We start from the raw sequence: 12,952 nt of genomic DNA on the forward strand, positions 1-12,952 counted from the left end.
TAACATTAAAAACCATGTATAGCCGTATCTTTTGTTACAAGAACTCTGAAAAATGAATCGGTCAATATTTTCTTATCATAATTTTTTTCTGTCTACAAAGTTTCCTGATTTAAAGAGACATCATTTTTTTCCCATCCCAGAAAGAAACACATAAAAAGAAAAAAAAATAAGGTTCAATATGCTGGGCAGTTCTGATCTAGGTTTAGTGAATTCACTAGTTTGTTATCTTGGACAAGTCACCTGACCTTTCTGAATCTTGATTTTCTCACTTTAAAAGGTTTTAGTTAAAATGGGTGATTACTAAAAACCCCTTCAAGTAGGTCCGTTGCCTACTCATTAGGAGTCACACTGCTGAGTACAAGTTTTGCCACATGAGTTTCAGTGACACTCAAGGAATCTTACTCACCATCTACTTCTGAAATAAACTCATTGGAAATACAAACATTGGGCCACGTGAACTTTTCCTCTCTGATCTAACCAACATATTAAGAAATGTTTCTTTCATAGCAGTATTACTTAGGGTCCTCTTATACAAGCAGAGATTTGTACTTTCTAGGTTATATTAGGAATAGTTGAAACATTGTTAGATCAATTACAGTGACCTTTTTAAAGGGAATATACAAAGATACATTCTCTGAAAAATTATGAAAATAATTTACAATTATTTTAGAAAACAAAAATATTTATGTGTGTGACAACTATTATGCCTCACTTATGGGAAGGAAATTTGAAGCCAATCAACAATTGTCTGTTATAATTGCTGTGCCATAGAATAAACTAAAAATGCATTTCTTTAGAATTGCTCTTGTCCCATGGACATGGATAGTGGTGTGGGGATTGACTATGGAAGTTGGGGGAGGTCAGGAGGGAGTAGGGCAAAGGGGGAAAAATGGAACACCTGTAATAGCATAACGATTACAAAAAAAAAAAAAAGAATTGTCATTGCCCAACTTCAAGATTGTGAGAACTGACCTCCCCTTGGGGAAAAGTTTATACTTCAAACCTTGTGTCTTTCACTGTAACTCGCACTGTCATCCCAGAATGTTGCTCCATACTTCACGTGTGCATGAGACCCAGCGTCCAGCGTGACCATTGGCACGTGGTCTGCCTGGAAGACTGACAGAAGTTATACAAATCTAAAACGACTGTTACCATGGACAGTTACAATGGAGTCCTAATCCTTTGTCGCTGCTATGAGCACCACTCGCTGTAGGGTTTCCCAGGCCCCTGCTGCACTGACACTTCTGCGTTAGCTGCGTTTTCTGCAGCGGACTGTCGCAGGCAGGAACATGTTTTTGCATATGCATCAGTTTGGCTTTAGTGTGGATGTTTGTTCACACTGGACTCCTACTGATATGTACTGATTTAAAGTCTAAAAAGGAAACTTAATTTTATACATCTTTTAAGCAGTCTCCAGAGGGTGGTGGATCCTAAAAGCTAATATTTTTCAGATGTAATCAGCAGGATAGGCTATGTATTACCATTAGTTCTATTAGTAGCAACTGTAACAAAAGGAAACAGTAAACACGAATGTTCTTAGCAGCTTCATACTTTATAAGAAATATTAATATAAAATAACACAAATTAGGGTTACAGTTTAATGTTATTCTACATGTTTATTCATAATGATTGTTTCATATTTAAAGAGCACCAAAATACTAGTTTTGTCAGCCAAGGACAATAATAGTTTAATAGTAATTTATTTTAAACAGCTACTGATAATACAACCAATCAACACATTAGGTGGTGCCAAAGTTGGCATCTTGCTAAATAATCTCTAGACATCGCACAGAGAGTACATTTTTCAAAGATAAGTCAACAAGAGCAATCAGAGCAGAAAATTAGAATTTGGTATCTTAGAATTAAAATACAGCTAAACTAAAGTTTTAATTGGGGTGATCTAAAAGGGCACTTGATGTAATGATCTCTTTCATTTGTTACTAATTGTTTGTTCCTGATCAAGAAAAAACAGATACAGGAATGTTGCTGAATTGAGTGAGGATGGCAGTTTCCTTAGCAGCTATGTTTTATTGTTAAACAGAAAAGAGTAGGGAGGGGCAAACTGTCGTGCAGAAATCCTTCATCTTGTTTCATGTGACAATAATTAATCCAGGGAATTCAGGGTCAGGTATAACAAACATGAAATAATTCATATGTGCTTGAAAAGAGACTAGAAATGGCTTCTGACAGGGCTACTCCATTGGTAGGCTGAACTCAGGGAACATCACTTTTCTGACAAGTCAAGGTGGCTTTGCAGTTTCTGGTTCACGCTGCTTACATCGTCTCCTGCGAAGGGGTCGCATCATAGGGTAGATGGAAAAGTGGTACCAACTTCCATTCCATGTATAATTTCAACTGAAAATGTCAGTCTCTGATGTTCACAGACCAAGGCAAAATATCTTCTATGCCCAGATAGCTTTTTATGTTCCTGAGTTGCTAACAATAGAAATTTTAGGGTTTTGTTTTGTTTTGTTTTTACTAATGATTTTACTGATAACTTATTTTACTTATTTTACTGAACTCATTTCTTATTTATTTGACATGCTTATCTGCTGCCCTCATTTAGCTTTAAATTCAGATGCTCTGATTAGAAACAAGTGAAACTAAATGCCAAAAATATTTGTCTTCCGAAAATATTTTCATCATTTAGAAATTTTGTGTGTTAATTATAGTACTTGTCCTAGTGAGTACAACAAAGTGAATGCACAAGAATGAAAAAATTTGATAAGTGGGCTCTTCTCTTTTAAACTGCTTTAATGTAATGAATGAAATGTGCTTTGTACCAAAATATTACAGTTATGAATACCTTCTTTGTACAGGGGCTCTTGAAAGTTGCCATAGATAATGCCAGAGCTCAAGAAAAACAGGTCCAACTGGAAAAAACAGAGCTGAAGATGGATTTTTTAAGGGAGCGGGAACTAAGGGAAACCCTTGAGAAGCAGTTGGCTATGGAACAAAAAAACAGAGGTATTCTCAAACTTCCAAATAAGTTTAACACTTTGTGTAAAATATTTAAAATAACAACACTATGCTTGGTGATTTACTATGAGACAATACTTTTTGTTTTCACTTGTAGCTAAAGTTCAAAGCAGGATTTCAATCCCAGGCTCACTGTATTTCTCAATGTCCAGTATACATGGTTTCTTTTCTGTTCTAACCTCAAGATATTAAAAATACATCCATTATATCATTAATCATATAATTTTTGTTGTCTATGAGTTGTAAACACCATAATTTTAACATAGACAGCCACGAGGAAAACTTTTATATTTATTCACAATTGCCCTTTGAAAAACTTGAGTTAAACTTATAAAGCTAAAATAAAATATAAAATACTGATTATTCAAGTGAAGCAATTTGGTAAGATACTTATCAAATGAAACTGAAGAGTGATGAACATCTGAACAAACGACCAAAGGTGAGTGTTTTATAGATAATCCTTCTGAAACACTCATTTTCATCCAATAAGGTCAAGTACACATTAGTGTGGAACCCGATATCAATTTTTATTGGGTAAAAATAATGATATTATCAATCAATCTATTATTACTTCTTTTAACACACTTTACAGTATATGTATACATAATTTTGAAGGTCACATTTATTTATGTGTTTATTTCATATATGAGATTAAGGACTATTTTGTTTACAACCAATTTCTCCTTTGCTTCAACTATAAATTTCTCCTAAGTATCCTAGAAAGAGTGCTTCTTTTCTCTCATTTAATAAGTGTCCTTAATAAATAATGCACATACTCTCCTTTTATAAGTTTAACATGGACATCTAAAAATCATTGTTCCTGTTTTGCTTTTAAAACTGGCAAGACTTGTAGGTTTTGACATTAGTTACTATGAAGCAACAACTAGCAGGTTTCTGGGATGAGGTTGATTTGGTAAATTGTCACCCCAATAGTAAAGTTCTTCTGTAGAGTTGTGTAGTACAGCTCTAAATAGTGTGACTTCAATAGATTTAGGTGCTAATATAATCAAAACAAGAATCAACATTGATAATGGGGTGTGTTCCAAGTGCATAGTAAAATCTGGTCAGAGTTCATTATATGGAACCGTATTCATAAGATAGCCATATCTTGATGTTGTTTGCACCTGGAAAAGTCTTTTTTTTACAGGACTTAAAAGTAGGCCCTTGAATTCCTAAAGTAAGCTTTCGGTTATTTGAGTGACCTTCAGACTTGATTGGTTTAAGCATGTTGTAGGATTTACACTCTTTTTTATCCTTTTAACCACTAGAGGGCAAAATGTTTCACAGATCACACCATGAACCTCCCACTTAATTATGAACGATAAGTTAAAGGTAATAAGTGTCAATAATTATCTATTATGAATGTATCTATTGAAGCAATGCACTGGCCTGAAGAGAGAACATAGCAGTTGCATTTGGTTCAATCACGTGGGAAGGAAATGGTGAGCAATCAGTGACAAGGCGATGGGTATTGAGTTTCTAGCATGCAATCCAAATTAGTAATTCAAGAATTAGTGCAACTGCACAACAATAACAAATATGTACTTAAAGAAAGAATTACTGTTTCTTTTCAAGGAGACTTATAAACAACCACCTTTGGAAGGGGAAATAGGAGATGAGTGATTTTGTTAAGATGAGCATATGATTTTCACACTATTAAAGGAATTGGACTAGTTAATTGAAACCAGTTTTGTTTTTCCTATAAGACTGCAGCCGATGCACAATTTCTGTTAATCTATGGTACCTGCAACAATAAACTCAGTAAGGTAATGGTCTGCCATCTTAACAATATTCCCCCTGGCTGGCGTAACTCAGTGAATTGAGCGCAGGCTGCGAACCAGAGCATAATAGGTTCGATTGCCAGTCAGGACACATGCCTGGGTTGCAGGCCACGGCCCCCAGCAACCGCACATTGATGTTTCTCTCTCTCTCTCTCTCTCTTTCTCCCTCCCTTCCCTCTCTAAAAAATTAAATAAATAAAATCTTTAAAAAAACAATATTAATAATTATATATATATATAAATGGGATTTGTGAGCATTTGAAATTGAAACTAAATTTTTTCATGAACCATATTACCTTATTTTATATATGGATTAAATACTGAGTTAAAAAATATTTTTCTTCTTCAACCTGTAGTAAGATATTAGATAGTACACTTGTAATGATTGCTCCTTATTACTAACTCTACCAGAAGGATTTTCTCATACTGATTCTGTCACATTTAATTCCACAATGTTTATCAGCCATCAAAAAAATTACTTCAAAGAAAAAAATGAGTGTGCTTCCTGTGTGCTGATTGCTTACTTTAAATATCTGTTGTAAAAGTTAAAGCATTTATCATTCTGAAAATACAGTCACCATACTTTTTATGAAGAACATTTATTATTTATTGTTATGTGTTATAGATGAATATAGAAATTGTTCAGTAGGAAAAAAATGTTGCCATAATCAACTTTTGTGTCATAATCTACTTTCTTATACCATTGCACATTATCGTTAGCAGTAGCATCTTAATTTTAGTGGTGAGATTTTATACTCCACCAACTTCCTGAAAAATAAAAGTATAACTTTCTTAAGATATTATAGTGCATATAAATTTGCTGAGGACATCATTAATACTTATTATAACTTCATCCCAAAAGATGCTTATACATCTTAAAGTAATTAAGAACATTTAGCTCCTCATATACAATAACATTATTGCATTTTCTAAAATTTCAAGAAAGAATTATTAAAAATGTAGTTCATGTAACAATATTTGTAAAACATTTACAGGGGAAATACTTATAAGGGAAATATTTATAAGAATATTTCCCCATTTTCTACTTAAAATTGGTGCTTCATGGATAGAAGGCATACTTGTAAAGGTTAGCACTGTTCCAGAATACTCAGCGCTGTTCTGACTCAAGGACAGAGACTAAGCCATAACATTCCTTTAATTAGGCTTCCTTTATCAGTGAATTCAAATATTTACTAAAATTAGTTTCCCATTAAATTTGTCTCTACATTTGACAATTAAATCCCTTCTTATAATGTAATATATTTCAAGGCTAAGTAAAAGTTGGCCTTCTTGGACATTTTGCCTGGATTTATTTTGGGTGAAGGTGGAGTTTTTTTAACTTCTTTGCATAGGTAAATTCAATCCAGTGGGTGGTGGGGTGAAAAGAATATTATAAAAAAGCTAGATCGTTTATAAGTTTGAACATTGCAAAAATTTAAGAAAAATTATGTCCACTCTCTTTTCCAGCCATAGTTCAAAAGAGGCTAAAGAAGGAGAAGAAGGCAAAGAGAAAATTGCAGGAAGCACTTGAATTTGAGACAAAACGGCGTGAGCAAGCAGAACAAACACTAAAACAGGCAGCTTCAACAGACAGTCTCAGGGTCTTAAATGGTAAGGGGCTGCATCTTTATACGCAGCTAACTCTCTTTTGTCTTGAATACTCAAAAGGCAATTTTAGACATGTGTATCTGATTTTATATATTCCTATGTCCTGTCGTTTGTTAAACTGTGCTTGCAGCTGAAAGCCTGGTGCAAAGAATAGCCCCAAGTGTTGGGGGGAATGAATTATTTTATAGGTGCTTCCACTCTTTTTGTTACTTAACTCCGGTATCTGGAACCTGACATTGCTTCTCTGTTTAAGCAAATCTGTCCCTCCCGAAACATGAGAAAAGAGGAACCTGAGAACTTCTCAACCCTCATTCCATTTTATGAACAAATTGGTGTTATTTATCTATTCACATCTTTTGATAATTCTTATGGTTATCGTCTTTGTTTACCCTTGAAAAGATGACAAAGATTTATTTAATTTTAATGCAGCACCGGAGTAACAGGTTGCTCTTTTAATAAAGGACAATAGGAATCCAATGAAATGTGTGTCACTCTTACCTTCCTGTGCTTTTAGATTCTCTGACCCCAGAGATAGAAGCTGACCGCGCTGGCGGCAGAACAGATGCTGAAAGGACAATACAAGGTAGGAATTTGCAAAAGGCTATAAATCTAGATCTTGCTATATGAGTTTTTCCTCAGCTTTAGCCTGCTATTCAAGCATGTAGCCTACCATCTGGGCCACATCAAAACAAGTTCAAACAAGGTCAAGTTCATCTTGCTTGTTTATATGAGTGAATTCATTTTGTGCTGATAGATTTTCTTTAAATTAACAGGTCATTTCTGTTTATACAATGCAATTAAAAAGGAATAATTAATTTTAAACAATGTATGATTTAATTTTGGACACAGTATTGAATGCTTAAAGCCCAATCTAATGCAGGAAGGATTTATAAGTTCTATTCTGTATAAATAAAACCATGAGTTAATCAAATAGGGAGTTCTTAATATTTAAAAATTCTTTCTACTCATTTTGCAACAGTTATTGCCAGACCCATGCAAAATTGACTGTTTGAATGTTATAAATAAGATAGTTTAGTCCTACGTGGATTTTCCAAATGCCCTGTATGCTATTATATGCATTTTAATAACACAAATCTGCTGAACAAAATCATATGTAGAATACTAAAGGGAACTGTGTTACACACTCAGAGGAGCTAAATATATATATTGCCGAGACCACACTACAAGAGGACAAAATTTGAAGGTAGCATTTATGGTCTAACATCTATTCTCGACAGTAAACTCCATCTAATTTCATGAATACAGAACAGTAAAAAGAACATTTGTTTTTTACTTCAAATGAAGATGATTCTTCAAATGAGTCCTAAAATGATTAACTGCTATAATCCTCCCAATTGCTTTTATTTTGCATTTTAAGCTCAGTCATTTGGGGGATTTTTGTTTGACATTAATTGTGTTACTTAATCAGCTCCAAATGTGCCATTCTTGGTTTTGTGTAAAGAAAATATATTTTTGTAAGGTATCATATATGCAATAAGTAAATATCAGAAACTTGAAACATTCCTAGAGAATGTTTTTTGCCTATGTTTATTTTACCTGAGACCATCATAATTATTTTTTTTAAATCCTAAAACTTGAACCATATGTTATTATGACATCCCCTTGGATATACAAGATTAATGCAATTGTAGATGTAGAAAAGACTTCATTTTTTAAGTCTTATGGATTTCAGCAAAATTATATATATATGTATGTGTACATATAATAATAAAGTCATAAGATGCCTGTTGCATTTCTTTTAAAAGCTGTATACACTTATTAACAAATTATTAACAAAGCCAGTCTTCTTGATCAGGGTGGATAATCTCAGTAAGGCCAATGTAAATACCGGCCCTGGCTACAGTGAGCAGGAGTTGGTTACTCACGCACTGATTTAGCTAAGGTCCAAAGGGGTCTAAGAAAGGACACGAATCTCAAGGTAGATGTGACATATAAATTATCTGTTGTCTGCAGAATTTTCTTAGATTGCAACTCAATCTAAGAAAAACTATGGGCAATGTATTCTTGCACATAAATGGGAGATTTGTCATTAATATTAAGAAATGTTCAGGCAATGATTAATTATCTTTGCATGAGTTTGCTATCAGAAACGTTTTGGTCATCAATAAGGCTATGGTTGTTATTATTTGAATCTTTAAAGTTCACATATATTCAAATATGTACTTTAATATGGATTAAATCCTGCTGTATGAGGTTGAAATATTGAGAATTCTCTTTCTATTGTGATTTGCTTACTCTGACAAAAACCTTTAATCATAAATTGCCTTCTTTTTACCATTCAGAGTGCTATCAGTTGGATAACATAAAAAACCTACCCAAATAACTTTATAATTAGGGAAACAAAACATCTGAACAACAAGTATGCATAGTAACTTTAAGCCCAATATAAATGAGTGTGAGGTTATTTATTGCTTTGGTTCAATTGTATAATGAAGTCAGTCATTCATTCATTCATTTACTCACTCAGCTGGTCAATTAAAATGATGTGTTCCTCAAGTTTGAGGTACATAATCAGTAATGTTCTCCTTTTTGCATATTTACACTCGGATTTAATAATTTTTTTAATTGTTTAATGCACAGTTGAATTTCAAATGTAATTTAAAATACTGCACATGAATCTATATTTCTATGTGTTAGTTGCTAACAAGTTATTTCACCAACAGTTGAGCTACCCAAGACTTTTAAAATACTGCAAAAAAGAGATCGCCTTTTGCTACTCTAACCCCACTGAGTAAGCTCATTTAGCCCTTTGAAGTTTTTTTTAAACCTTAGAAACTAAATTCTCATATTTGGAGGGAATGAAGAGAGCAAAATTAACTGTGAACAAAAGAAATCCAAAGAAAAAGACTGTACTTAAATTCTGAGTGTAAGCACAAGAACGGGAAAGGTGATGAAGACAGACCCAGAACTCACTACTAATTTGTGAAACGGCCAACGCCAGGCATCTGGGGAGCCGTGAGCACCTGCTGCTCCCCAGTGGGGGAACGGCACAAACACAACCTCTTGCTCCCTTGGCTTTCCCTCTCTCTCAGTGTTCTCAAGCCCACACGTGATGTTGTTATTTGTACTCTTTCTTGCTCCCAATCCAACCATAACTGAAATTATTCTCTATTCCAAAATAAACTCAACTTAATTAGGACAGACAAGGAAAACCCACATTGCTTCATGCTTGCCATGTATTTATTTATTTTTAATATTTTTAGCAATAAAAATGCCATTCTTGGCCCAAGAGTCCCTTACCTGGCAGTGGGGCACTTCAATTCTGCTCAAGTGCCAAGTAATTACCTCCTGCAAGGACCTGAAGTTAGACTAAATGTTGCTGCTTTGGCATTTAGTACCATGATTTCTATAAAACTATAAAGGTGGGGGAGAGGAAATAAGAAAGCAGTTTATAAAGTATTCCCGAGCAAAGAGGCTCTAAATAACTTAGTTATCTTGATAAGTAAGGTACAATATATCAGCTCATACTACCCAGGAATAAATCCTTCATTGCTGATATTTCTAATAACGAACTCAAAATTTATGAGTGTGGAGGAGATATTATGAATGTTGAATAAACATCCAAAAATTAAAACACAATGACTTGTACTAGGAGCTGAACCTGATGGTGCTTATCTCTCTTGTGCCTTGAATCTTATAGATTTGCTTATGCTATGATTTGTGTTGGAGTTTAAAAAATGTATTTGAAAGCTATTTATAAGATCTTTTAAATACATACAGTAGACATAGTATATATAAATATTCATTCAGCAAATTTTTGGACTAGTCAGTAAACGTCCTCTGAAACCCCCTCTGTATGTGTGGGTATAACACACACACGCATACTATGTGCAGCCAAGCCTCTTGCATGATGGCTTCCTTTAGCCAAGTCCTAGTCTCTTTATTCTTTCTCTCTAAGCAACAGCATCCACCTAAATGGCTTAGCTTATATATTTTGACAACTCTAAAAATACCTTCTCATCCCAGTGAGACATCTGTTAAGAGCTCCAGATAATATTCAACTTTTATTTGGCTGTCTCACAGGGACATCAAGGTCAGTGCAAAAACAGAAAGATCCTCCACCTCTGGCCTTGCAAACCTGCCCGCCTTCAGGATTCTCGCCCTGTGGTACCCTCATCTGCCCGATCCAGTACCCCCCTAATATATAATGAGGGGAGCCAGCTTGACCTTTCCCTTCCACACCTTTACACCCAATCACAACTCTTCCCCTTTGTTCTCTGTGCTTTTATTACACTGGGATTTTTTGATTTCCTGAAACCCTCACATCTTTCTCCTCCTACCAAGGATGTTTCCTGCTCTCCCCTGACTTTACTTACCCATCCTTTAAGTCTCATCGTAGGAGTTACTGCTATAAGGGATGCTTCCTAGTCTCCACACCGGCTCTGGCAGCACCTTCCTGCCCCTGGGATCTAGTTAAGCCTCTTAGAGGTTCTTACCACACCTGTCACTTCTCCACAACAACACGCTGTGCATTTGCAGTTCCCTGATCAAGCCTTCTTTCTCCGTGCAAGGAGTCAGCAGAGCTATGCCGGCTATTCACTGTGGTACCCCTAGTGCCCCACAGAATGCTTGACACATTCCTGAAGAATTGTGTCAACCACTGATGAAATAGGATCTGTATTAGATTTTGTGGATGCCTGAGATCCTTTTGTTCTGACGAATCTCCCAGTTTAGTCGGAGAGACTAATGGGAGCTAATAAAGAATACTATGGTTCTTTCTAGGATAGTCAGAATTACAAATTCAAGAGGAACTAATTTTTATTTCTGATAGCTGAATTAACAGTATTTGTTTATTCTTCTCATGGGCATTTCTAATAATTCTTTCTTTTTGCACATTTGCCCTAAGATTTTGATTTTGTGAATATTCACTTACACTCAATTTTTCACTTTAAGTTTATATTTAATTTAACATACCATAGTCACATTTCTTAAAAAATACTTTATTATTTACATTAACTTCATGCTTCTTTTTATGTATTTCATATAATTTCAAGTGATTAAATTACCCATATATATTGTTTATGTGATTAATAAATGAACCATAACATGGGAGAATCATGAGTTAGTCCTGTTTTATCTGTGTCTGGTATAAATTTCCAAAATCTCTACAAAGTTCACTTTTGAAACGATAGTACCTGTTGTTTTTTCTTTCTAAGTAAAAACCTGTCCTCCTAAAACAAAAGGTAATTGTTAAAATCAATGGAAATGTGGAGCACAATTCCCCTAACATCTTAGAATATCAGTGAGTTATGCTTGCAAAATCTTGACTTCACTTGAAAGTACATCTCTTTTATTTACATTCAATAGCCATAGTCAAAACTGTTTGGCTTTTTTTTTTTTCCGACTGATCTCAGATCATAGAGAATCAAACATTGTTCCAAATTACAGACATAAAAGGCATGCCTTCCTCTATTAACAATCTTTTTTTATTTAAAAATATCTTCTTTCTGCTTCCTAGATATGTAAAGATACAAGTTAAATGTAAAATTATTTATCTATTCAACAAATATTTATTGAACACTGATGATATGCCAAGTACACTTATATGACACTACTGCTTTAGCCTTGGGAAAGAACTTTAAAGATAATTAAATATCTTTATTTTGCAAAAGAGGAACCCAAGGTTTAGTGAGGGTGCATGAATTCTCAAAGATTACACCATGTGTTAAAGGGCATTGAGAATAACTAGTTTCAGTTGCTGTTCACATCCCCTTATGTTCTTACACATTGTTTTTAGACTAGGATTGTTAAATACTGCTCCTCTAAAATATGCTATTGTTACAGTAGCTTCCCCTTATCTTCAGGGGATACATTTTTTCAAGACTCATAGTCAGTGTCTGAAACCATGGGTAGGACCAAACCATGCTTTTACCTTTACATAACCTATACATAATACCCATACAGAGTTTAATTTATAAAGTAGACATAGTAAGAGATTAATAACAATAGCTAACAATGCAATAGAACAATTATAAGAGTGTGCTGTAATCACAGTTATGTATATGTCCCCTCTCTCCCTCTCTCTGTCTCCCTGAGAACCGGTCTGATGATCGAGGCTGCCACTGTGTGCAAAGTGAGCAGGTAGCATACACAGTGTGGATGTGCTGTACAGTGGAACGATTGCCTCCCGGGGTGGGGCTAGCAAGAAGGTGCCTGATTGCATCAGGCTACTCAGAGTGATGCACAATTTAAGTATATGAATTGCTATTTCTGGAATTTCCATTTAATATTTTTGAACTGCTGTCGACTGTGAGTAACTGAAAATTTGAGAAAGCAAAACCTCCGATAAAGGACGGACCACCACATTACTTGTTTAGTAACTCACAGCTCCAAAGTATTAAATGCAGGTTACATGTGGAACTTATACCTTTTCTCAAGCTTTTATCTATTGAATCAAATTTTCTAATACTCAATGGATTTCTCATTAATGCATTTTTAGACTTAGTGATATGTAGTAAGTGGAAGTACTCATTTATTAAAAGAATGAGTTGGACTAGGAATTTGTATTTATTGAGCCCTTTATGTATATTCTAATTTAAAGGTGAGATAACTAAAGCTCAGAG

At 34.5% G+C, this 12,952-nt stretch overlaps 1 protein-coding gene across 1 annotated transcript in view; it reads left to right on the forward strand.

Moving 5' to 3' along the window:
* Positions 1-12,952, forward strand: part of DACH1 (dachshund family transcription factor 1) — a 399,674-nt gene that overhangs the window by 361,091 nt on the left and 25,631 nt on the right. Inside the window, exons 8-10 of the mRNA XM_028526299.2 lie at positions 2,820-2,967; positions 6,228-6,371; positions 6,883-6,951. Of these exons, the coding sequence (XP_028382100.1) occupies positions 2,820-2,967; positions 6,228-6,371; positions 6,883-6,951 (361 nt within the window). The remainder of the gene's footprint in view (positions 1-2,819; positions 2,968-6,227; positions 6,372-6,882; positions 6,952-12,952) is intronic.

The sequence above is a fragment of the Phyllostomus discolor genome, chromosome 11 (genome assembly GCF_004126475.2).
Source record: "Phyllostomus discolor isolate MPI-MPIP mPhyDis1 chromosome 11, mPhyDis1.pri.v3, whole genome shotgun sequence".
Taxonomy (NCBI): domain Eukaryota; kingdom Metazoa; phylum Chordata; class Mammalia; order Chiroptera; family Phyllostomidae; genus Phyllostomus; species Phyllostomus discolor.